This window comes from Hoplias malabaricus, chromosome 4, assembly GCF_029633855.1.
Source record: "Hoplias malabaricus isolate fHopMal1 chromosome 4, fHopMal1.hap1, whole genome shotgun sequence".
NCBI classification, from domain to species: Eukaryota; Metazoa; Chordata; class Actinopteri; order Characiformes; family Erythrinidae; genus Hoplias; species Hoplias malabaricus.
In genome coordinates, this window is record NC_089803.1 from 66360557 (window position 1) to 66388064 (window position 27508).

At 40.2% G+C, this 27508-nt stretch overlaps 1 protein-coding gene across 9 annotated transcripts in view; it reads right to left on the reverse strand.

Annotated features, from left to right (window-relative positions):
- The window catches only part of cacna1c (calcium channel, voltage-dependent, L type, alpha 1C subunit), a 230128-nt gene that overhangs the window by 14904 nt on the left and 187716 nt on the right, over window positions 1-27508 (reverse strand). For 4 of the 9 annotated variants that reach the window (XM_066667052.1, XM_066667048.1, XM_066667046.1 and 1 more), the window contains 29 exons: window positions 26386-26412; window positions 24313-24473; window positions 23903-24128; window positions 22964-23165; window positions 22734-22854; window positions 21731-21845; window positions 21352-21472; window positions 20251-20320; window positions 19864-19996; window positions 19145-19274; window positions 18987-19046; window positions 18777-18883; window positions 18385-18472; window positions 18137-18244; window positions 17122-17174; window positions 16885-17031; window positions 15679-15880; window positions 14938-15096; window positions 14168-14278; window positions 11846-11929; window positions 6676-6723; window positions 4183-4320; window positions 4011-4076; window positions 2857-2948; window positions 2236-2392; window positions 1839-1966; window positions 1633-1729; window positions 1420-1522; window positions 1212-1313 (listed from right to left, as the gene is read on the reverse strand). In XM_066667052.1, coding sequence (XP_066523149.1) covers window positions 1212-1313; window positions 1420-1522; window positions 1633-1729; window positions 1839-1966; window positions 2236-2392; window positions 2857-2948; window positions 4011-4076; window positions 4183-4320; window positions 6676-6723; window positions 11846-11929; window positions 14168-14278; window positions 14938-15096; window positions 15679-15880; window positions 16885-17031; window positions 17122-17174; window positions 18137-18244; window positions 18385-18472; window positions 18777-18883; window positions 18987-19046; window positions 19145-19274; window positions 19864-19996; window positions 20251-20320; window positions 21352-21472; window positions 21731-21845; window positions 22734-22854; window positions 22964-23165; window positions 23903-24128; window positions 24313-24473; window positions 26386-26412 — 3356 coding nt within the window. Of the gene's footprint in view, window positions 1-1211; window positions 1314-1419; window positions 1523-1632; window positions 1730-1838; window positions 1967-2235; window positions 2393-2856; window positions 2949-4010; window positions 4077-4182; window positions 4321-6675; window positions 6724-11038; window positions 11123-11845; window positions 11930-14167; window positions 14279-14937; window positions 15097-15678; window positions 15881-16884; window positions 17032-17121; window positions 17175-18136; window positions 18245-18384; window positions 18473-18776; window positions 18884-18986; window positions 19047-19144; window positions 19275-19863; window positions 19997-20250; window positions 20321-21351; window positions 21473-21730; window positions 21846-22733; window positions 22855-22963; window positions 23166-23902; window positions 24129-24312; window positions 24474-26385; window positions 26413-27508 lie in introns of all 9 variants that reach the window. The other 5 variants (XM_066667049.1, XM_066667047.1, XM_066667051.1 and 2 more) reach the window with 4 other exon arrangements.

Sequence of the window (27508 nt, forward strand, 5' to 3'; positions counted from 1 at the left end):
CTGCGCCACCGTGCCACCCAATAATAGTGCAGATATTCTTAAAATTAAGTGCAAACTATCCACACACACAATCAATTCTGTGGCTGTTTCTGAAAGGCAAAATGGTGCATCCATGTCCTGGTCTGTAATGCTACTCAGTTACAAATAACTTACAGAATACTGCCTTGTGAGACAGCAAAACAGCAAGGCATTATGGTTCCTGCCTCCTGTTTCAAACAAACTGTAACCTATAAAGCAGCAGATCTTTCAAACCATTTCTTTTTTTCTGACTGAAAAAAATAAGGCATAGCAAATTGTGGACTCATTTCTTTGATTTGGTTTTAAAGGGCCCATATCTTCATTACAGATCGGGAAGATTAAATTGCTTCTAAACTGCCTCATTAAATGATCAGTGCCAGACTGATGCCTTTCAGAGAAATTTGCCATTTGAATGATGAGTGTGCAATTGAAAGTGAATGATGAGTTTTTAATTTTAGGAAGGTGGGCAGGGATCTACAGCAGGAAGAGAATAATGAGAGTGAATCCTTCGTGTCTTCCAAACACAGCAGAGCAGCATCCATCCATTATCTGTAAGCGCTGATCCAATTAAGGGTCGCGGTGGGTCCAGAGCCTACCTGGAATCATTGGGCGCAAGGCGGGAATACACCCTGGAGGGGGCGCTAGTCCTTCACAGGGCAAAACACACTCTCGGACACTTTTGAGTCACCAATCCACCTACAAACGTGTGTTTTTGGACCGTGGGAGGAAACCGGAGCATGCGGAGGAAACCCACGCAGACACAGGGAGGACACACCAACTTCTCACAGACAGTCACCTGGAGTGGGAATCGAACCTCACAATGTCCAGGCCACCATGCCGCCCCGCAGAGCAGCAGTTTACTGGTATTATATGCCCAAGACAAAGATATGTTACTAAATTACACTGGCAAAAGCCCTCGCATATCATAAGCACTGAAGTTGACTTTTTTGACCTGTGGGTTTTTAGCAGATATCTGGAGTCTTGTCGATATTATGGGAGTTTAACAACTATCTACAAATTACATTGTAAATCATGATCATTGGGGTCAAAGCAATATGCATTATTTTTTAAAGCCATCAGATTTAAACAAACAATATGTTTGATACTCTTTTAAGTCATTTTAAGTATTTTAATTTATGTGTAGTCTCAAAGATGTGGAAAGACTGGATTAATTAATAAATGATATTACTGACCTCCAGCTGGTGGCACAACCTGGTCCAGCAACTTCATACTGGTTCTCTTCCAGATTTTCTTCACAATGGCCCTCAGTTCTTCGTTTGCTTGCTCCAGGTTACCTACCACCACACATATCAACACACAAATGCTCAGCATGACACACACCAGCATACAAACTTATGGTTCTGTGACAGAATAACACAGTGTGATTAAAGCATTTTATACCTTCTGTTTTAATGCGGAGGGCAGTGCGCACCAAGGCAAACAGTGTGGCATTGAACATCACTGTGCCATCGCTGTTCAGAGGCATGTTCATGGACACTAGGCGCTGAGGGAGGCACAATCCCAGAGGCATTTAAGCAATTTGAAGAAAGATGTTATGAATATTTATCCTTATAGGTATCTGTATGAGTGTAAAAGAGGGTAGATTTTACAAACCTTGCAGGCCACTCTGTGAGGACAGAGTTTGCCGAAGCCCAGAGGTGGCTGAATTCTCCTCAATAATGTCACCACATCCAGATGTTTAATCCTTCCCCTAGGTTGAACACACATTTAGTCAATTTTATCACATCGATTGTATAAAGCGTATTTTAAAATGCATTAAAATGTTCATATGGGAGACAAGAGAACAGAAAATTACTGACTTTGCCTCAGGGTCATACTCTGCCCATATTCTCTTGAACTCATCCAGATGATGCGGCCCCAAGATAGACCAATCACGTGTCAGATAGTCAAAGTTGTCCATGATGACAGCCACAAACAGGTTGATAATCTGTTCGCAGGGAAAAGGGGAGCCAGGTTATGGAAGGGTAAGACAGCTTAAGGAAAAAGCAATGCACTCGGAATCCACTGAATGACATTATGGATTTGTAAATTAAATCATTTTCATGATCCAGATATTCTTGCACATCCAGAGAACTGAGAGAGGTTTTATATGAACTGCCATTTAGATTAAGCCACATTTCAATATACTGTCAAGAAGTGCCTGGGGCTCATGACAGAAGAATACTGAGTGATCTGAATAATAAGGATTGTACTTACCAGAAAGGCACAGAGCATGTAGAAACTGACAAAGTAGATAATGGCAAAGTGACTGCCACACTCTTCACTGGTAGGACCCTCTTCAGAGCCCTTCTCACAAGGGCGGTTAGGGGCACAGGCCAACATGATGTCCTGCCAGGCTTCACCTGTCGCACACCTTCAAATATACACACATAGTTTTTAAATAAAGATCAGTACCGAGAATTATTTGGTTTTCACGAATATATTTTTGAAAACCAGATCCTAACAAGGGTGTGTTTTTAACCTTAGTCATATTTGGGCAGTCAATGTTTGGGCAACCCCAGTCAAATACACATGCACATTTTAAGTCATATGTATATATAAATATATTTTATATGTGTTTTTCATCCTGGGTTTTGTTTTAACTGGGCTTTCAACTAATAAAAGGTTTTCTTATTTGTCCAGTGTTCACAATCCCTGGTTCAACAGAAGTGATTCTAGTTTAAGCCACACCCTGGAAATGGGTGTTCGTTTACCTTCAAGAACACTCACCTCAGACCTTAAAGGCCTAGGATTTATAACATGGCTCAGAGAAATATTTCAGACACAGCTGACCTTTGATACCTCAAGTCAGAAATAAACAGGAAAAACAGAATTCACCTGAAGAGCAGTAGCACGGCTTGTGGGAACGTCTGAAAGTTGTTGTTTCTGTTGATCTGAGTGTTGTCCTTTAGTGCTATCTTACCAAATACCTGCAAAATGAGGAGGAGTAAGCATTAGGAAAACGCTATTGCACATCTGAAATAATCAACCATGTAGACATTTTGAGTCAATATAATTTTATCAGGGCAGCACTGAGTCACACAGTTCCAGCAACCTGGAGGTTGTGGGTTCAAGTCCTGCTCCGGGTGACTGTATGTGAGTATTGTGGTGTGTTCTCCCCATTTCTGCGTAGGTTTCCTCCGGGTGACTGTCTGTGAGGAGTGTGATGTGTTCTCCCTGTGTCTGCGTGGGTTTCCTCCGGGTGCTCCGGTTTCCTCCCACAGTGTAAAAACACACGTTGGTAGGTGGACTGGTGACTCAAAAGTGTCCCTAGGTGCGAGTGTGTGAGTGTTTGTCGCCCTGTGAAGGACTGGCGCCCCCTCCAGGGTGTGTTCCTGCCTTGCACCTGGTGATTCTCGGTAGGCTCCGGACCCACTGCGAACCTGAACTGGATAAGGGTTACAGACAGTGAATGAATGAATTAACTTTTGTTCAGATTTAGCCTTTATGCCTCATTCCAACATTAGGTTTCTGGGTAACAGCTCCAAATTAATGAAAAAATGTTTTTAAGGATGAATGCATAGTGCAATCTGCTTTCTACAGGTTACTGACAGGGTTAACATGAAATCATTAGAAATGTCAAGCTAGGGACTATCACCTTTTATAAGTCATGTCCTAAAAAGAAATGTGTTTTTATCATGCGATCATGAAACCCCAGCTAAAATTTACATCATCAGATTGTTTAGAACAAAAGGTAATGAGCCCACAAAGGCAGATTTAAATAACTATTGGCCTACATTTGAATAATAGCTACGTTATATAATGCTACATTGCAGTCATGTCCGTGTGCAGTATTCCTGCTGAATCAGGTTGTGTCTGAATGGCTCCTCTGGCATTTAGTGCTATACTTTAGCACCGAACATTATAAATATTAGTCTAAGCTGCTTTCACATAGTTTATGTTAGAAACCAAATTACAAGCCATATAAAACAACCACAAAAATAAAAGAGAAAGAAAACAGGAGACACACAGCTACTGGGTGACATCTATACCTGCATTCCAATAACAGCGTAGATGAAGAAGAGCATTACAATAAGCAATGCCACATATGGAAGAGCCTGTGAAGAGACAGAGAGACTGATCAGTCTTTTCGGTTTTCTCTGATGTTGTTTAATGATATTGTCCCTCAGAGTGTAACTCGTAGGGTGCTCGGCCACGGCTCACTTGGAAGGATTTGATGAAGGTCCACAACAGGGTCCGTATTCCTTCTCCACGAGATAGCAGCTTGACCAGTCTCATCACTCGAAAAAGCCGGAAGAACGTGATGGAGATTCTGGCATTATCTTCCGTGTTCTGGAGCCCCTTTCAGGGTGTTACGGACACACACAACAGCACAGATGCACGGATTTGTGCATACATGTGCAAGCACATACACACAAAAACACACAGTCAGAAACACCCACACACACATTCACACACAAGTGCACAAGTACATCACAACAATGGACATACACAGAGTAAAGCACGCACACACACACACAAAACACACTGATTAGTATGTGTCAATAAAATAAAACACAGTCCTATTTCACCAACGGCAAGCTCAAGAAATACATCGCATAAATCACAAAATCTGGTGGCTTTGTTGCAAAATAAAAATGCACTACTCACAAAAGACATGGACCTGGCCTGGGAGGATATGAAGCAATTTCCCCACTTCCTTATCTAGCCTAACTCCCTAGCTTAGCAAATATCAAATGCAGTCTGCTTATCTGGAGCAGGATCCTCTTGTGATATTTTCAGTGATTTCTGTGTTAATCTACCATTCCTCAAAGCTGGGAGTTCCGACGCAAAAAAATTGAATTTGCCGAAGTTAATGCCCCTTATTCATCAAAGTTCCATAAGAATGAGTGCAGAGTTCCTACAATGATTGTCAAAATACTTGTTTGAGTCATGAAACTGCTGCATGACATTGAAACATTTTAAATAACATTTTTAAATTTTATTTTATTAATAACTTTAGTAATCTGAACAGGTGAAATCGGTGTTATCAACTGTGTTATACAAACCATACAGCATTTAAGGGAATCTGATAAATCTATGGACTGCCCATAATTCACTGTTATATTCCAATTTACTCAATTTACAGTCTTAGGCTTATCTTTTTACATTTAACTCCTTCTACTTAGTCAACGTTGTACATTCATTCATTCATTATCTGTAAGCACATATCCAGTTCAGGGTCACGGTGGGTCCAGAGCCTACCTGGAATCATTGGGCACAAGGCGGGCAGTCCTTCACAAGACAACATACACATGCGGACATTTTTGAGTCGCCAATCCACCTACAAAAGTGTGTTTTTGGACTGTGGGAGGAAACCGGAGCACCCGGAGGAAACCCACGCAGACGCAGGGAGAACACACTAACTCCTCACAGACAGTCACCTGGAACGGGATTCGAACCCACAACCTCCAGGCCCCTGGAGCTGTGTGACTGCGATACTAACCTGCTGCCACCCTCGTTGTACATATATATATTATTTTAACATATTAAATTCCTTTCAATTCTAGGTTGTCAATTATGGGCAATATGATCATCCCGCCAATAAATCAGCTACACCCAAATCTGCCTAGACACAAGATGTAAATGCAGGCTTTAGATTAAATAAATATGAGTTACACAACTTCACCTGCACTCGTTTTTCAAATATAACAATGAACAACTTTGATGAATAAGAGCTCCTTTGTCTTGAACTCCACAAACTGTCATGAAGATAACAAAATATCCATTAAAATCTACTAGACAAGTGTATCGTTACATATTTATTCAATGTATTTTTTAGGTATTTTAGGTAATAACTAACTATAAGATTGTCCTGCACAAAAGGCAAAGAATTAAAAAGGTAAAACAGGAATCCTGACTTTGATTTCCTTTACCATTATCTGTCACAGACTAGGATAGTTTCTGCTGGGACAGATACGTTTCTCACTGAATAGCTTAGCTTGCTTTCAGTTATTTGTTGTTGCACTTTTCAACTTGGGCTTTATAAGATTTCTCCAGACAGCGTCGTGAAAGAATGGTCATTTTAAACGGTCATTTTAAAATTCATAACTGCATTTTCCCCTACCATTGCACCTAGAAATATAACTATAAAGATTGTGTGCCCTTGGTCACACATCACATGTTTTGTTGATTTTCTAATTCAGACTAAGTCCACATCCTCTACAGAGACCACAGTTTAATGAAATGTAATAGAAGGGGCGGGGGGTTAAAAGAAAATCTGACATGTGCAAACGTTGCTATTTTCAACTCAGTAATAAACAGAAACAAGAAGAATAATCCCATAATTAAACATGGTCCATGTAGAGGACACATTCACTTAGTAAATCTACACAAAGTGGTGTTAAAACGTTTGTGGACTGCATCTCTCCTTAAGTTAACAGTTCACTGCTCGTACATATAATATGGAAAAAGAAAACAGCAAGGGGGCTGGACTCTTATCATACACAGATTACAATGACTACAAAATCACAAGGGAGGGGTGGGGGGAGGGGGATGCAACAACGCAATTGACACACAACAGCATTCACACAACAGTGTGTGTGTTTGTGTGGTAGGGTGGGACATGCTGGAGGCTGGATGCTGATGCTGATGGCTAAGGTAAGTATATGAAGGGGTTTTGGGGGAGTGAGGGGTTTGATTACCGTCGGTTCGTACCATTGGTCTTACCACAGAGGAGGGGGTGGAGGAGGACGGGTCAGCTGGCTTTAAAGAAAGGCAGACAGATCAAAGCTATTGCAGTGCTGACCTCCAATCATACAGCTGCCACAAAAAAAAATGTGTACGTGCATAGTTCTGTGTTAAGAAGTGTGTGGGTGCGTTATGTCAAGGTTAACAAAAAATGTGAGTTTTTTTTTTTTAGCATTAATGAGGACTGTATAGGTTGTGTATTTATTTATTCCCCACTGTGTGCAGTGTCCATTAAGCAGAGTTGGGCTATATCAGAACAGGAGTAATGGTGGTGGGTGTTAATTACACAGAAATGAAGTATCTGTATTCAGTAAAAGAATACATTTTGAAAAGGCAATATTCAGAATTAATTCACATTGTGCAGTTCATATTTTCAACAGTAAAAAAAACCTTCTTCATAGAAAAATGTTCTAAGACGATTCCAATATTGTCACTGTAAGGCCAAAAAACATCAAAAAGCAAACATCTGACTCCTAATTCATTACAGCAGAAAGACAAAACAGTCATAAAACTCAATATAACGTAAAGATATTTTATTCTAAGCAGGTTTGGAATAGGTCTGTTTGTCTATTTTCACACAATATGAAGGGGCTTCTATAATTTTGATACTATGTTAAAACGGAATAAATAAAAACGGAGACAGAATGTTTTGTCCAAATAGAAATTTTAAGCTAGTCTTAATTCTGAAATGACAAGAAAGCTATAAACATATTAAGTCACCAACAGCATTATTTTCCCAATTATTAAAAGTCAGCTTTAAATGTTCAACTGTTAAAATCCATTACTTTGATAATAGACTTTAACCTATAACTAGGGTGACCAGATGTAAGAAGGTTAAAAAGAGGACACGTTTGGGGGGACATTCACTGTTGTATGTTTAGCTGAACCCATGTGTGCTTTTAGGTCTTTTACACCTTTATGTGCTACACAAAACATGGGAATTTCTTTTTTAATCCATCTAAGAGCTTACATTTACGATTCGTCATAGCTGCTCGAGATGAGGGAGGGTACAGGAGCTTTGCCTGACGTAAACAAGGACTACTGACATGCAGACTGACCAATTAAATGTTTACAGAGAAGGTTATCGACCAATAACGGTAGCTCTACAGTCAGACCGTCCAATCAGAAAATTTTAGGCTACTTCACCACTCCCCCTTCTCACTCAAGCGAACCAAACGGAGTAGGCGAGGGCGGGACTAGTTTGTGAACGAAACGCTTCTCGAAAATTCTATGTAAGCTCTGTTCTATTGTGAAACTCCGCCCGGACATTTATTTAAGTCTAAAAAAGAGGAATTGTCCGGGTAAAAGAGGACGTCTGGTCAACCTACCTATAACTAGCACACTGCTGATAAAAACATGGCGGTGTCCATGTGTTTACGGTTTACTCTCAGCTGTTTTCTGTTTGCCATTTCAAGATGTATTTTGATAAAGGAACTCTTTTTAAATGTATTTTATTTGAATATGAATACATTTAGGACAGTGTATTCAGTCTTCAAATATCACTAATTTTACAATGTGTCCAGCCCAACCCTGCCAAAGTGTCTCTGTCTGTTCTGCAGTTTCCTGAGAAAGGGAACCATCCACTGGCCAAACGCAGAACTGCAACCTCAAAGTGAGAGCTGTGTAACACACTACTTATCCAGAAGTATTCAGACACTCTTTCTCAGAAGTGAATAACAGGACAATCTGGTGCAGCTGCATATGATCATAATGTCATCAAGGTCAGTGCTAAACGCTGGCTAAAATTAAGTCCCACACTATAAAGCCTCAGAGCTTACGACTGTGTACTTCACTTGTGTGTCTTAATGCAATCAAATCTGTACAGCAATGTTAGCGTGTAAAACCTTATGTAAGCAAGAGCACCAAATATGTCCCGGGTTTAATGCAACACAGTACAGCAATTGTGCTATTAATATTCTAACTAAAAGGCTAGCATTGCTCACTAAATACTGCCTACTGTAGTATATACTAATGCTCTGCTGTTGGTTGTGTAGAATATCCAACTCTAAACTGAATGAGAGCTTTGAGAAAACATTCAAACTACAAAAGTAGGGTAGGCAGCATTTCTATAATTAATCCGCTTTTAGACTGCGAGTTTGTATACATCTTCACCATAATTTACACTAACATTATCCATAAACAGTTGTTTGACAAGACTGAATAATCACAAAAGAACATGAGGCTCTTGTACTGTGGGTGTAGCATGTAAACAAAAAATAATCTTGACAAAATGCTGGAACAAATCCATAATGCAGCGCAACGCATAATTTATACCCAAGACTGATTAAATCCTTCTAGGATAGATGTTAGTTTAGCACGTGTCTGCAGACTTTTGGACATATACTGTGTACACAACATCAGATCTGTCATTATTTCTTTCTGTGTGAGAAATATATACATGTGAATAGTACTGTGGACCCTAAACAGTGCTGTATTTCGTGTGGGACGGGCGTGTGGATGGATGAGAATGGGAGACTTAAGTACACGTGTGTGAGCAAGTCTGTGTGTGGTGGTGTAATGGGTGTATGTCCAGCATCTACATGACGTGGGCAGAAAGATACATTGTCCTCTTTACTCAAATCCTCTGCAGATCCGCAATAAACACAGCATGGTATCATTTTTTTTTGCGAAACTGAATAGTTACGTCTTTTAGAACTTTGCACCAGTAAATATGAAAATGATTCCATGATGTTTGTGGATAACTGCAAAGGATCTGGCAACCCTGTCCATGCACACGCACAACACTACTGGGTTGGTCACAGAATTCCAAAATGTGCAATTGCGAGACTGTCAGAGAAGCACGATCTGCTCGCAGGCATTTTCATTTAAGAGCATTTGACGGTCATACTATAAGTTCTCTTACATTGCATAGTATCAGAGACTGGCTAACCCTGCTCCCCAGTGCTCAGACAAGAAAGAGTTCTAAGCTCTTTCGTTTAAGCAAGTGCACGTCTTCTTTTTCCACTATGAGTGAGGGAAACACTTTTTTTTTTTTAAACAAATTTAAGTGTTTACCACCCAGTCCTCTAGCAATTCGCTGTCCAATTCAGTGCAGGGCATTCAGGCAGAGAGAAGGGCTATCCAGTATGAAAATCAAGTCAACGAGAGCAGTAGATAAGGAATAGAGGAGAGACAGAGTAGAAGACACAGATAAGAGAGTAAAAGTGCAGAACTGACAGACAGGAGTAAAGGCATTCAGAGGGAAGGATGCAGTGTGGCATCGTCAACAAGACAAGAGCTGGCAAACATGACCTTCTCACCTTCCGTCTCTAAGTCAATCCAGACACTAACGAAAGGCCTTCTGAGAGGCACTGCAGACTAATGGCTTAAGGGCAGTTGTCACGGATTAGTGCTTCAGATTTTCAGAGAGGAATAATCTAAAGTTCTTACTGAAAGGAGAGCCGAATGACCAGGAACTGGTTTGGTCATCAACTATGAAGTTTGCTACGGTATTGTACTTCATGGAGGATTACTGGGATTGGTTAATCAAGCTTCAAAGGAAAAGTGCAGAGGGTATTTTTCTCTCAAAAAAGGAAAACAAAATGGCAGTCCAAACACAATGCTGAGATCAAGGCCATGCCTTCTGATTAAAATGAAATGAAAAAAAGTAATGGAGATAAGGAGGAAGGAATCTCAAACAAAAGTTAAGTCAGTGCAGAGAGGGTCTCTGTATAGCAGAAGAGGGGATATATCTCTGACGCTTCAAATGTTTATCCACTATATGAGGATATTTCCTGTTCACAGTTAACTGTCATGAATTAGCTTCATTATAATAGTCTCCACCTGCTTTTCAGAGACGCACAATGTCAGATAATCAGAAATTCCTATTGGCAATAACACGACAGTTTATTATCATTTAAATCATAAATTAAATAAGCAATGAAAAGATTCTTTCCAAAATTTTGAAAACACCTTTCTTTTCTTTTTAATTTTAAAGGTAATTAAATATTGAGTAACTGTACATTAACATTCACAGGAATGTTATACCTCAAATGCTTGAAATATTTATTTTATTTTCATTTCAAAAAGCACAGAGTATTTAGTGTTTATAAAAAAAGAACAACACCTAAAATTACATATATATTATGAAGTTATATTTTTTTTCTGCATCAGTTCTGGACTTCAGAAATGTCAGAATATGTCTTCAACAGCTCCTGCTATACAGTGTGTGGCATGCTCATGTGTGCAAGTGGAACTTAAAGCATGAAAGGTTAAGAAAGAGGAGAAAAGTGAGGAGAAACCAGGGAAAATGCATTAGCTTAGTCTCTACTGTTCTTGGGGGAGAGAGGTGTTGTGTGCAGGCAGGCAGGCTGAGAGACAGACTACTTACGTTAACCTCTGTGATAGCTATGTCAACAACGCTACCCACTACTATGAGAGCGTCAAATGTATTCCATGCATCGACAAAATAATGCTGCATTGGGTGGGGAGGAAGGGTAGGAGGGGGGAATGAAAGGAAACGAAAGAAGAAGAAAACAAGAGAGAGGAGAAAAAATAAGAAAGAAAACAGTTACATATGAACATTGACTTCTTTGAACATGTGGGGGGTAAATCATAAAACCAAAAGGAACAGGTGTGGAAAGGAAGTGAGTAAAAGAAAGGATAAGTATCCAAGACATGGCAGAGGAGAGGACCTGTGGGCAGTCATGCTTTCTGATGAGAAAAAGAACAACAGTCAGACACCTGTCATAACTGCTCTGAAAAGAACAAATGGGTCTCTTTGGTTAGTTGAGGTGTATTTGGTTAGTCACAGTGAAAGGTAAGTATGTAGCGCTCTCTCTCTCTCTCTCAAATCTCTTTTTCTCTCTTGGGCTCTCTCTTTCTCTAAATCTATTTATTAGTCCCCTGGAATATGATAACACAGCTGACACCTAACAGCTCCCTCACCACACTGTACAACAAAACATCACAGCAGCCATCTTGCCTCCAGGAGAAGTGGGACTTCAAGAGAAGAAAAGCAGCGAGACATGGACGTAGAGGAAGATAGGAGTCAGAGAAGAGTGAAAAGAACAAGAAGTGGAGAGCATTTAAGGAGAGAGACAAATAAGTGTGTGTGTGTGTGTGAGATAGAGAGAGAGAGAGAGGGATAGATAGATAGAGAGAGAGAGAGAAGGAAAGATGGTGGCGGTTTACTTACGTTTATTTCACTCAGAATGACGTCTATAATGCTGCCAATAACGATGAGGAAGTCAAAAACATTCCAGGGGTCACTAAAGTAACCCTATACAGGACGAAGGGGTAGTTAGACAGGCAGCATCAACCATTAGCAAAACTGTATACCTACCACTCTCCACTGAGCACTTCCTTTAATCAAAATATTAATGTCCCAAGCATTCGTACACATCACAGCCTGAAGGGTGAGAAGAGCAGGGTATAAACTAACACCTGTAGTCAGACACTGGTCTCCAGATTCACACTAAGGACAGTTTATGAACCATGAAAATAACTTCTTTTTTTGTTTGATGTTTTTTCAGCCTCTAGATGACTGTGATAGAACTATTTTGAAGCATAAACAACTACGAGTTAGGGCTAGCTAGCCTCCGCGCTAAAGGATTAGCAACGTGACGATTAGCCACCACATTTGACTCTTTTTCACTCTACTTTTTAAAATTTTGATATATATCTTTAGTATTTAGGATAGAAAATATATCTGGTTCAAACAAAACAGTACTACATTGAATTAATTTACTAGACATTTCCAGAAAATGTATCTTTTTAAAAAGAAGTTCAAACTGTGGTAGTTTGTACCCCACTCTCCAGTAAAGATAACTGATCAAAGTATAGCTAAACTTAATCTCTAAAATCTCACATCCACACAACCTCAGACTTGGTGTTTTGAGTGATATCACCGTTACTCCAGTTCCACAACAAGCTCAAAGTCTTTTACTGGGACAACAACACAGCAGAGCTATTTGCTATCATAAGTTAATTTAGTATTGTTAAGTTTTTATTGCAAATCTTGGTATAGCCAAAAGATTACCAGTTAAATAGTGTTAAATGTGACAGGCTTGAAAAACAACAACCTGGTTCCTGATAGAGATGAAAGTTAGTTAAGTAGATAAATTGAGGAAAACAGCTGTTAAACAAGCTATAAAAACAAAATTGCTAGTAATTGATGGCCGGGGGGCTTCACAGCTCTTGGAAAGAGAGAGCGAGAGAGAGATTTCTATCGCAGCTGAGAGTATGACCAGCATTTACACTGGGAAATCCTGGTCCTTAAAATTATGCAAACATTTTTAAAATTTAAAAATGTATTCAGATGTTCTTACCATTTAAATGGCAAATACAAACTCTGCCAATAAAATCCCTGTCGATAACAAATTTGTAAAAAAAAAAAAAAAGTCTGGAAAAAAAAAAAATCTAAGCAGAGATGTAGGCGATGATAAGTCACCTTGGTGTCCAGAAGAGACCTGAAATATCAGTTAATATAACACACCAAACACACCAAACTGTGCTTTGTTTTGCGGTTCTGTGGCTTAACATAAAAAGAGTGAACAGAGCCTTAAAACAATTATTTGAACACATTGCATACTTTGTTTTTACAATGTAGAATATCCATTTTTTTCAAAGCTGTACAGATGATTAGTTGTTGTGTGACATGAGAGAGTGTAAAATATTCCTGAAATATATTCTGTTAAACTTCAGTCTAAATTCTGGCCCAGTTCAGTTTTCCTGGAATTCAGGAAAATTCAAAAATGTAGTCTTTAGTGCTTACTGTGGAGTATATATTTGGAAGCAGTATAAATGCTGACAAATTTGTTAAATGCATTTTTGTTTTTAGAATTTTACTGAACAAGACTGGATTATTAATTCAAAAATGCAATTGTCTTATTTATTACCAAGTACAGGACTAAATTCCAGGAAATTAGTGAATGAAACAATACTGAACATAACTAGGCAACTACTAACAGGCCAGTCAGCCTATTTTATTCACTAAAAATGTAAATGTTTTTTATTTTAAATAATATTACAGAAACATGTTAGCCAAGTTGTCCAAGGTTACATGTTTGATTTAACTGTCTTTTAACGGGCTCAAATTTGTATGTAACGCAAAATTAAAACAAGTGTACCGATATACAATAATACAGTTTTTGTTCTGTTAAATTTGCTGAAAGACCAAAATAAATACTCCTCAGCATCTCTAGCGAGGACTAGCTCCAGCACTAGCATGAGTATTAAGCTCATCTGAAAGGGTAACTTTTTTAGATCTATGCGACATTTGGACTAACTCTACACTTCTCTCATGTAATGAGAGAGTGAGAGAGAGAGAGAGAGATAGAGAGTGTGTGTGTGCAGGATTTTCAATTTAAATTTTGAAAAAGTTTGGGAAGTCACAACTACCACTTGGCATGCTAAAATCATCTTCCACAGATCATTCTACATGTTTTGGTAGTTTGTGTGTTTTGATGGAGAAAGGACTGAAAGTAATTTTTATGTAAGAACTGTGTTCAGATCGTACCCTGGGCTTGAAGGCAATGAGTTTGAGGATCATCTCCACAGTGAACAGACCGGTGAAAAGCATGTTGAGGATGTTCATGGCTTTGTTGAAGGACGGGGACTGGCCATGGTGCTGCAGGGACACATAACACACACTTTTCTTTCACACACAACTGACAAATAAAAAATATACGTGTTTTACAATGTTTATATAAATCCATATTTTTTTTATAAAAAATGTAATTAAAAACTATTGGATATGTTTTTTTGGAAGGGCCAAATACTTTCTTTCCATTTTGTCACCATATGGCCACACCATGTGTTAATGAAACTGTAATCTACAATGTATTTCTTTAAATTGTAATTTGATTCTTTATTTGTATCTACACTGCAGTCAGATGGTTGCATTTTTTTTCTATATACATTCCATATGTAAATACCATAAAACCTACACTATTTTCACTAGTTTCCACAGATTCTATATTTTTGTATATCTGCATGTAGAATTATACACATTCACTTTCTAAAGTTTGACCTAGCCACGTGATATGTGTGTGAAAGGAGGATTAGACTGCATCAGTGTGGCATGTGCTGAGTTACAGTTATTAATAATAAGTTACATCAAATCTTTACATTCAAACGAAAACAGAAATACCTTTTTATTGTAATCAGGCAAACAATAAAAGGAATGAAGTCAATGTGGCCATTTGGCACTAAATAATGAATTATTTAATTCAACAAATCCGCCATTTTGTTATTCATATATTCATTTGTGGAATTAAAAATACTGACCTGCATTGCCAAGCAGATGGTGTTGAGAAGGATTAGGGTGAACATCAGGTATTCAAAATAGGTGGAGTTGACCACGTACCATACCTTATACTGGTATGCGTTTTTAGGGATGTACCTGCGGAGTGGCCGAGCCTTCAGGGCATACTCTACACACTGACGCTGTACCATGGACACAGAAATACAGGCACAAAGTCAGTTCTGCACTAATTCAAAAGCCCCTAATAGGATGATTTGATTTGATTATTTGAGTTTTAAAAGTCTATTAGAAGATTTTGACAGTCCATAGTTCATTATATTCCAATGGTAGTGTTTATGGGCATTTCTGCTTCAGTTAAAAAAAAAAAAAACTTTTCAATTCAATCGTTCTGGGACCTGTGTAGAAGAGATGATAGTCTTGCATCTTGTCATACGCTAATGTCTGAAAACCCCACATTTATACCGGGAACATGACGATAGTCGTTTTACACAATGTTTGAATATACTTAATATATTTTGCTAAGTTTAAGATATTGGAAATAAGTGAAGCATAAAAAGTTAAAACATATCTCTAATATGCAGATAAACAATAAATGGGAATTATAGTGTGTTAGATTATTTTTACTTAGAAACGCAGTTAAATACATTTGACCAAGGTCTCCCAAATTTTCACATATATCTGTTGTGGGTTTAAACCAAACTATAATAATAAATCATACTTATTAAATTAAAGCTATAGCCACAGACCGTACTGGCCAGCTGTACCTGGTTTTTGTCCAGCTCACAGTTCTTGTACTCCTGCTCTCCTTGCTCCTGGAAGGTAACGATGACGAAACCTACAAAGATGTTCATCATGAAGAAAGCGATGATGATGATGTAGATGATGAAGAAGATGGAGATGACTACACGGTAGTTGTAGATGGGGCCAACGTCTTCAGCATGGGAGTCAATGGCTTTGTACAGTAACCTGAAGGGGAGGGGGAAAGGGGGTTAAAAATACACAGAATAAGGATATGAATAAAATAAAATAAAATTAAAAAACTCAAACAATTATTTCTTTTGTATTTAAAGCAAAATGTTGCTACACTAATGAGACTCAAACCTCCCTCTGGTGGTCCTCAGGCCAATACTCTGGGAGTGCTATTGGTACTTTATCTATTTCTTACCAGTCGCCTCTACAAAACAAATTACACACCTTCAGTATTTTAATCATCCACTGTAAGGACGATATTTTTCACTTTCAGCTGCGCCCATGAGACACTGAAACTGCAAATCCCGATCCGCACAACAGATCTCTTTCCTGATGCAACCCTGCCAGTGGCTGGGAAGCAGACGTGGGGAGAACATATTGAACTTCACACAGAAAGTGGCTTGAACCCAGGCCCTCAAGGTCGTCCAGCTGTGAAGTAACACTAGACTCCTCACTAGCTTCACTTGTAACGTAATTTAAACAAAAGAGGCTTCCAGCAACATCTCCAACCTACCACTGTCCAGTGAACATGCCAACACAAGCCTACATTAACTTCATTTTTTGATATCCATCCATCCCTTGTCATTTCAGGGTCGCAGTTGGTCCAGAGCCCACCCGGAATCACTAGGCGCAAGGCAGAAACATACACCGGACAGGGCACTAGTCCATCCCAGGGCATTATAAATCATACATGTTTCATACAGTGCCGGTTGGCACCCAAGAATAACTGCTGAAAACTGAAAAAAGTTAATATTATTTTTAAGCAGAAAATTTTGCCTGTGGGCTTTAATGTTTTTTGGTGATAAATGGGTGTGCCTTCATGTGGAAAAGATATTAACTCAACATATTAAATGAAATATCTTCAGCTCTTTTGCAGATAATGTGGTTTGAAACAAATATACATACTACTGAATGCAATTATTTTTTGTTTAACCTGGTTTTTCTTTAAACTTTAATGTGTGTGTGTGTGTGTGTGTGTGTGGTTTATGATTGAGACATACCCTGGCCATCCCTCAAACGTGGACACAGCAAACAAGGCCATCATTCCTTGGAGAACGTTATCAAAGTTGAAGTCACTGTTCAGCCATGTTCGCTGATCTTTCTCCGGCTTCCCAACATTACCATCTTTATACAGGATATAAGTCCCCCTATAGACACCCAAACAAAAAAGACTGAGTTCAGAGTTTTAGGTTCATTGTTCTATTGTGAGTACCTCTCGACAAACAATGGATTCTTACCGGCACTCTGCCTGCGTCTGTTTGGAAGAGTCTGTGCAGTAGTAAAACTTGCCCTGAAAAGCACAAACGTGAGACTGTCAGTGATATCCAGCAAGGCCCGTTTGTTTTTGCAGTTACTAATGACAAAGAGAAGAGGTCAGTACAGGAGCTTCAATGTAATATCATTACAACATTTGAGCCAATGTTTAAAAATCACAAATTTGTGAAAAGGTACTGCAGTATCATATGCTGAGGTACATTACATTTTATTAGATTTGACACAAATTATTCATTCATTCATTCATTATCTGTAAGCGCTTATCTAGTTCAGGGTCGCTTTGGGTCCAGAGCCTACCTGGAATCATTGGGCCTTCACAGGGTAACACACACACAAATTCACTTACACATTCACTCACACACCTATGGACACCTTTGAGTCACCAATTCACCTTCCAACATGTGTTTTTGGACTGTGGGAAGAAAACCGGAGCACCCGGAGGAAACCCACGCGGACACAGGGAGAACACACCACACTCCTCACAGACAGTCAACCATAGCGGGAACCAAACCCACAACCTCCAGGTCCCTGGAGCTGTGTGACTGCGACACTACCTGCTGTGCCACTGTGCCGCCCACCACAAATTATGCCTTAAAAAATTATATTAGATTTTTCTCCTGGAACTGGAGCAAATCGAAATAATAAAAATGAAACCAACCAAGTAAACACAACGTAACTGATGCAAAGCAACTCTCTTGGGGAACTCTTAAAACGGTATGAGGGCTGATAGCTACGTCTTTTGCAAAGTCGTCTCCTTACTAGGTGGGAGTTTGAGTGAGTAAGTGGGTGACTGAGGTTATATCTGAGCCATGTCTCTGAGGTGCTCTGCATCTAAAAACATCCTCCTGGTATTAAATGTAAACAGAACCTAATCTAGGAAATTTTACAGCGGTAGCTATGTAGCATTAGGAGTCTTGCCCAAGGGGTCTAACTTTATGATAGTGGAGTATACACAAAGGTATATGTGTGAATTCTCACCTTAAATAGTTGTACTCCTATACAAGCAAACATGAACTGCAGCAGAGTGGTGACGATGACGATGTTCCCGATGGTGCGGATAGCCACAAACACACACTGGACTACATGCTGCAGATTCACAGAAACACACACACACACACAATCTCAGAATTTTGCAGGGGATAAATGAATCTTTCTGACTACCGACAGGGCTGTTTGAGTATTCCTGGAATCAGTGGAATCAGGTCATAAATCCTGGGAACACTCACTTTGAGGCCCTTGGCTCTGTTGATGGCCCTCAGGGGTCTGAGGACTCTGAGAACTCTCAAAATCTTCACTACATTAATGGCACTCGACCTACAGGGCACAGAAAGCAAGTTCAATCTAACAAAGAAACAAAAATACATGAGGTTCTACTGATATATGCGTGCTATTTCATTTTAAAACACATGGATCATATACATCATGCGTGTTGTCCTCAAAGCCCTGGAGGAAAAATATTATTGTCCTTGCAAATGACAATAGGGAATCTGCACCACAGTCTCACCCACCACCTGAAACACCATATGCTGCTCTTGTTGCACACACACACACAAACACACACATTCTGCTGGAGTTGGACAAAACACCATGAGTTTGACCAGATTTGGCCTGTACTCACTGAATCCCTGAGGAGATGAGAGAGACACTGACCACCACCAGATCCAGAATATTAAAGTAGTTACGACAGAAAGAACCCTTATGGAGGAATGCTCCATATGCTGTCATCTGCACATGAGAGAGATATGTCAGAAAACATGAAGGAATGATGAGAAGGTAAGGAAACATTTGTATGTTCAGGATGATAACCAAATAGTACATATACCATCACCTTTAATATGATCTCTATGGTGAAGAGACCTGTAAACACATGATCTGCATAGCCTAGAATCTGCAAAGCAAATGATGAAACAGCACATATCAGTCACTCATCAGAATTAAACTACACAGAGTATATTTATGAACATGAACATGTATATGTAAGTTTACCTTGTTTCTGAACGAGTCACTCTTTACTGGGTCCTCCGCAGCCAGAGAGATGCTGCTCAACAGAATGAAGAAAAGGATGAGATTGGTGAAGATGTTGTGGTTGACGATCTTATGACACAAAACCCGAAACCTGAAAAAGAGAGAGAGTGAGATGTTAAGAAACTTAGCCCTTTCAATAATCACATTCTCTCTCCAAGATTTTTAATATCATCTATTGCAATTTCTCAAACAGACATCCCTCAGCATACTTTAAGTTTCTGGAAAAACATCCCACAACACCCGGCTCTAGATTTCCACATTTAGTATTCAGAAGTTTTACACAATAACCTAAATATCAACAGGGACACTATTTATTTGAAAGGATGTATATTAGTCTCCATAAAAGAAATGGATGCTCTGGAGCAACCTAAGGCTAAGCCTAAGGTCACCATACCCAATGCCAACTAGAAAGCACCCAAGCAATGGGCTGTGGAGCACTGTAACTGTACTTTCTGGAGTGATGGGACTCCAGAATCCTATATGTCTGGGTGGATGGTAGATTTGTAACGAGGGCTTAATCGTCCAATATAAGTATTGACCTCACTAGTACTCTCGTGGCCAAATTTAATTAAATCCTCACACCACTGTTCCAACATCAAATGTGAAGAGGCACAACTTTCAGCTTTTCTATCGTAGATACTTCAACTTTTATATATGGTTCAGAGTAGAAAGCCTCTTACTTGTTGGTGTGGCTGAAGATGAAAAAGGCCTTGGCCTCAGGCATAGGAACAGCTTTCTCCTTCAACTGGATGTCTGAAAGTGGGCGTGGTCTTGGACCCACAGGCATCTCTGGCTCCTCCTCATCTTCCTCTCCTGTGATGTGAGAGAGTGAACACACCAGATAAAGAGAACAAATCAGCATGTCCTGGATGCCATAGTAAGAGTTACTGATAACTAATACAGAGGCTTCTGGACAGTACACAATAAGATACACCTGCTGTGGGCATAGTCGATTGTGCACGCACATATATGCACCACAGATATGAAAATGCTATCCTGGATGTAACCCAGAGGGTCCAGTTCAAGTGATGTTTTTTGAGTGCCATTTTACACAGGCACTGTGTTACCTGGGAAATCGTTCACCGGATACGGATTCTTCTCCTCATTCTCATCACCAGTGTAATCGTCAATATTGATCTACAAAACACAAGACTACGAGTTACATTGGCATACAGGACTTTATGGAAGATTGGGGCATCTCGGCAAGGCTTTTCACCTCAGACTGTGTCACATTCAATTTCAGCAGAGTTCTGATGCTGCCGTTCCTTTATGCCAGCTGTAGACAATATATTGGTTGAAGTGGAACCACTGGCGACTGGAGTGGTCAGTGGAATCTTTCATCAAGGGTTAAAGGTGGTGGAAAATCTATGCTTTTTAAGTTATGAACACTGATTATCTCATAGTACAGGGTGGGCCATTTATATGGATACACCTTAATAAAATGGGAATGGTTGGTGATATTAACTTCCTGTTTGTGGCACATTATGGCATGGCAGCCATTCTGAAGTCAGCCATTTTGAATCCAACTTTTGTTTTTAATGGGAAAAGGGTCATGTGACACATCAACCTTATTGGGAATTTAACAAGAAAAACAATGGTGTGTTTGGTTTTAACGTAACTTTGTTCTTTCATGAGTTATTTACAAGTGTCTGACCACTTATAAAATGTGTTCAAACTGCTGTCCATTGTGTTGGATTGTCAATGCAACCCTCTTCTCCCACTCTTCACACACTGATAGCAACACCGCAGGAGAAATGCTAGCACAGGCTTCCAGTATCTGTAGTTTCAGGTTCCAGACACATAGTATCTCATAGTATAATCCAGACAGTAACAAGATCATAACAAAGAACTGAGCATCCTCCTGAATATTTCTTCTTTAGAAACATTGCCAAAGCTCCGTGTTTCAATGTCTGCATGCAGCTAACAGTCATGTACTGCTATGAGGCAAAGAAGGACATTTAATTTAGTGTCAATATACAAACACCGCACAACAGATGCAGTCTTTCACCAATATACCTGAGATCTGCTGCATGGTGTTAGCTCTACAGCTGGTAGAGGTGCACTCTTTAACTAATATACAGTTTTGAGGAAGTCTGGTTCTTATCCTGCCCATCATTTTAGGGACGTCCCGTCTTAAGTTTGTGTGTGAATATGTGTGTAGATCTTGCCTTGGTGGTGGTAGGAGTTTCTCCATCTGAGGTGATTGATTTAAGTTCAATTTTCTCTTCTCTTTTCTCTTCCTCTATTGGAGGTTTCTCATTGTCTTGACGCTTCTCTGGACTCGCCATTCTGCAAGACATCAAATGCAGTGGGTTAGTCTTCACTAAGATGTATGTAATGTGCAGAACTTCTTTACTTTACTGGCTCCCGTAGAATCACTAAACATCTGTACAAACTTAAAACAAAAACAAACTTTCCGATGCTTCGGCAAAATCCAGAGTCATCATTCATTTCGGACTCTCTATCTTTACTACTGTGTGTCTGTTTGACAGTAAAGAGGTCACTGATCACTTGGATTTCTCTCCTGAAGTTGTCCATATACAGTACCTGGCCAGTTTCTTCCTCTCCTTCTCTTCCTCCTCCTCTTTCTGAGCTGAAGTCAGACTCTCTGCATCTGCCAGGTTGTCCACAGCAATGGCCAAGAATACATTGAGGAGGATGTCTGTTTAAGATCAGAGCTCAGGAACATCTCATTGATGAATTCACAGTGCATAAAGCCAAAATTTGATTTGGACGCCAACTTAAAGGCGATGTTCACGATTTTAATCAAAACTGTTTCCTCAACATTTGCTGCTCTCAAGTCAGGCGACATACCCAATACTGGTCTAATGTGTTTACGAAGCTCAAGTGTCTATATATGGGTAAAAACCAAAGTGTCTTGGCCCAGTATGCTAGGCTTCTTCTCTCTCTCTCTCTCTCTCTCTCTCTCTCTCTCTCTCTCTCTGCTCACTGCAGGCAAAAGGCACCTGGAGACTTTTAAAAAGTATGAACTAAGACAAGGATATTGCTCTTTTCCTGCTGTACAGGTGGGTAATACTGAATTATTTTGCAGTAGATGGAATCCACTCTAAATTACATGAACGTAAACAAAAAACAGCGTTTCCACACAATTTTAGATGTTTTAACCATTTTTGTCAAAAGTGATGAGTGCCTATGCTGTAGTTTCAGTTAAAGTTTTAGCCACTTTACATATTCTACAAAACTGTCTGGTATCAGTCTACACAATGATCATGGCTTTCTGATTATAACGCAAGAAAATAAATCCTTGTTTACAAGACGTTTCAAAGGTAGACTGCACAGACTGTTTACACAACGTATTATAAAGTAGGAGAGAAGATGTAGTTAATCTAGACTCTAGAGTCATGATAGTTTGGTAGTTTATCAGAATGCTGTAATGGACACTAGGATTTCTTACTAGACACCTCTATATGTGATGTGTTTCCACACTAGCTTCCCATCACACCTGCATTAAGCTTAGTCCAAGGTCTTAGATCAACCAAGACCAAAACATTGGTTCACTTTGATACATTAATGACACTGAAAAGGATACAGTTTCCACAAATGAAAAGAATGATGAAATATATGCACACGAGCATGCCAGGAAAGGACGGCCCACCATAAGCCATAATCCCATCGTACATAACTGAGTTCCAGTCCTCTCCAGTCAGGATCTAGAACCAACAAACAGCAAATGAAATAGAAAAAAAAGACAGCCAATTAATAAGTCATTTTTACAATTAAATCGATTGATTTTAAATGCAAAAAGTGAACAAATCAGACCTGAAAAACTGTGAGTAGAGACTGAGGGAAGTTATCAAAGGTGCTACGGCGTGTCTCGTCAAAGTTGAACTTCCCACCAAACAGCTGCATGCCCAGTAGACTGAAGATGATGATGAAGAGGAAGAGCAACAGCAGGAGGGAGGCGATAGAACGAACGGAGTTCAGCAAAGATGCCACCAGGTTGCTGAGAGAGTTCCAGTACCTGAAGGACACAACAGAGTGATGTTGGCATGGTTGCTTTATCAGCTCCACTTACAATACAGTTGCAATACAATTCTGTAGACCTAATGCACAGTTTATTTGCAGCCATAGTCTGGGTCACATCTTTTTATATTCCTCAATATCGTCGCACGATAATGTAGGTTTTCACATTCATCCATTCATTCACTTATTGTCTTAAACTGTTTCTCCAGTTCAGGATTGCAGTGGGTCTGGAGCCTACCTGGAATTACTGGGTGCATTGCAGAAACACACCCTGGAGGGGGCGCTAGTCCATCGCAGGGCACCACACATTCACACATTCACTCACACCTTTGGTCTGTGGTCGGAACCCCGAGGAAACCCATGCGGACACAGGGAGAACACACCAAACTCCTCACAGACAGTCACCCGGAGCAGGGTGAGGACCCAGGACCCTGAAGTTGTGTGACAATGACACCGTGCCATCTGATTTTCACATTATCGTTCCCTTCAGCACTGATGAGATATCACACTACTAACTGTTCACATTACAACCCTTCAAAATTTACTGACACCACCTTGAGGGGTGGTCTGAGTTCTGTTTATTGGGACCGTTCACAGGGATTTGGGCTCATTTGCTATGTTCATACAAGTAAAAAAAAAAAACCCTTGACATTTCAGTTATTATGGAGACCACTATATAAAACACTGACCAACAGATACCTGCTCGCACTCTGTACACTTGACTCCTGCACTCACCTGGTTATTTTAAAGATCCGGAGCAGACGCACACATCGCAGAACTGAGATGCCTAGAGGTGACATTATCTTTGTCTCCACAAGAATAGTCTCCAGAATCCCACCACACACCACAAAACCATCGAAGCGGTTAAAGAGGGAGACGAAATACGCCTGTAGGCCCAAACTGTACATCTTCAGAAGCATCTCGCCAGTAAAAAGAGCCAAGAGGACTTTGTTTGCAATATCTGTGAGCAGAAGAAATGTGAGAAGTGAGATTAGGGGAACCGGGGAAATGCAACAGTGAAAAATTCTTAGAAAATTCTTGTACAACTACATTGATGGGTAACTGAGCGATATTTCTGCAGTTTGTATCTATTTACTGGTTACAAGTGTATACCTAGTGATGCACAGCATCACACTGTTGATTACCTTGTACATCAGTGAGCCATTGTGGTTGTTTATGGTGTTCTGAGGCGATGGTGAGGGTGTTCAGGAACACTAAAAAAATCACCAGCCAGTAAAACACGTTCGACTTCACAGCAGCCCGACACCTCCGCCGGCAGAGACGATTCCAGCGGCGTGAATATCGACTAGAGAGAGAGAGAGAGAGAGAGAGAGAGAGAGAGAGAGAGAGAGAGAGAGAGAGAGAGAGAGAGAGCAAGGGAAGAAGAAAGACACAGAGAGAGTATAGCAATTGCAGTTTTAAAGGCAATAAGCATTAGTTGGATGAAAATGTTCGGACCCTGATCAAATGACGTTAAGATGGTTTGCTGGGTGAAAATAACCGACGTGACAGATTGTTACAGCCATTGTTTTTACTGCAAACCAATGTGTTCAAGGGCACATTTTGTTAAATACTACTTTCCATAACTATTCAACTCCTGCATGAACCATCTTTTCCTGCAATAACCTTTGTAAATCTGTTATAGCTTTTAGCAACCATTTAGTTGTTTAACCACTCCCGTGTTGCTTTTGGCTTGTGCATGGGGTCACTTCCCAGGTGAAAAGTGAGGTTTCAGCCAAGCTTTAGTTTTTTAGCGGATTAAATATGGATGTCTTGCAGTATGGGGCATTCAATAGGTTCTCTGTATATTATCTCATTTCATTATCTGTAAGCGCTTATCCGGTTCAGGGTCGCGGTGGGTCCAGAGCCTACCTGGAATCATTGGGCGCAAGAGGGGAGGGGGCACCAGTCCTTTACAGGGCGAAACACACACACACACACTCACACGTTCACACCTACGAACACTTTTGAGTCGCCAATCCACCTACCAATGTGTGTTTTTGGACCGTGGGAGGAAGCACACGGAGGAAACCCACGCAGACACAGGGAGAACACACCACACTCCTCACAGACAGTCACCCGGAGGAAACCCACGCAGACACAGGGAGAACACGCCACACTCCTCACAGACAGTCACCCGGAGGAAATCCACACAGACACAGGGAGAACACACCACACACCTCACAGACAGTCACCCGGAGGAAACCCACGCAGACACAAGGGAGAAGACACCACACTCCTCACAGACAGTCACCCGGAGGAAACCCCACGCAGACACAGGGAGAACACACCACACTCCTCACAGACAGTCACCCAGAGGAAACCCACGCAGAGACAGGGAGAACACACCAAACTCCTCACAGACAGTCACCCGGAGGAAACCCACGCAGACACAGGGAGAACACACCAAACTCCTCACAGACAGTCACCCAGAGGGGGAATCAAACCCACAACCTCCAGGTCCCTGGAGCTGTGTGACTGCGACACTATTTTTGTATATAATCACACTTCTATATGTTTGTTCAATCTAGAAATTAGTTCTACTTCAAGTTTCCTCAACATATTTCTGTTAATCAGAATGGAGTAGATTCTGGTAGCGACTGCAGCAAAACTAATGACCGAAATGAGCTGAGGTTTTCTCAGTACCTCAGTATTTGTCACTTACTAGAACATTATAAAATTACCTGCAGGATTAGTAGATCTTATTTGGATCAGTCTGTACTTTGTTTATAACAATATGACCATACCCCAGTGAAAAAAGCATCTCCACAACATGATGCTGTTGCCTGGATGATGTTTGTTGAAATACAGGCAGCGTTAGATTTACACCACACATACATTTCTGGCAGACTCCAGATGTGCTTTGAATAAACTGTAATTTTGTGCATATAAGTGTGTTCTCTTGAGGATATGGTGCTTTCACTTTGAAAATCAACAAATCATGTCATTTGATCAGGGCTGCAAACATTTGCTTACAACTGTACCATTGTTATATCAGTTCAAGTCAAAATATTAAAGCAGAGAGCCTGATATAAAAAAAGAATGAATCAAAGGGAAACCTTAGTAACTGTGGCACTGTGATCAGGACACAACAGAAAGAGCACAACATACAAAATGGACGTACAGTACACAGTGAAACAAACACGCAAACATGAAGAGCTTTGAGGAGGGCATCAGGCGGCAAACCATGCCTTCAGACAGTGAGAACATGTACTAACCTGAACTTGGATTTGGAGATCCTATTTCTGGAACGAAAAACAGAATGGATTATACAAACAGAACAAAGACATGACATCATGGAAGACATCATCTCCAAGGAGATAGACAGAAAGGTGCTGTCAGCAGCTCCTACATCACCACATATAGACCCACACCCAATCACTAAGACCATGACTGAGGTAGCACTCCCTTTGAGCCTATACCTGGCTGAGGAAGCAGCTGAACAGCACTCACAGAGAAGTAGTGCACAGAGAGAGAGAGAGAGAGAGAGAGAGAGAGAGAGAGAGAGAGAGAGAGAGAGAGAGAGCAAAGAAGAGTAACAAAACAAGTGGGTAACAAACCACAAAAAGCTCATCACAGTCAAAGGGATGATTTGCACTGAGAGAGCGAGAGGAAATGAAAGAGAGGAAATGTTCCGTTGTTTTCATTTTGGGCAGTTGATATCCACACTTAAAAGAGAATCCACAAATTTGCATAATTGTATCATTCAGATGTAAATAAAGTGGTTTGAAGTGAAATGTTCCATTCTAGTCAGATCTGTTAGGGACCAGATGTCTGAAGATCTGAATTCCTCTGAAAAAATAAAAAAATAACAGAGGGGTGGGGGGCGCAGAACTTTGCACCCCCTTTGTTACTATTGTGGGAAGGTTATACAGTAGATGTAGCAACATCTATGTGAGGATTTGATTGCGTTCAGCAGCAAAAGCATTAGTGAGGTCAGACACAGTGTCATGTTGGAAGATTATTTTTGAATCAGACACAATTCCAACGAACACAGCCCAGTGCTAGTGATGTTATATATCCCACTGGGGAACATAGATTCAAGTGCAGTTATTCCAAAAGATCTCCGTTTATGGTTTTACAGTATATTTGTGGACTGCAGGGCACAACCTAAACCGAAAGTAAACATATTTGTATCCTGTATCCAAGGTCCAAGGTTAATATGACTTTGGAGCCTGTTTTTTTTTATTATTATTGTAAGGGTTCCTCACATAATAACAACTCCCAGTAAGCGCTAGCCGTCAGGACGTAGTTATTAGTCAAAGAACAGACTATAAGTGTGGCATCAACAACCATATTTCAGCATTCGTATCATTCCTACTATCTATTTTTGCAGGATTT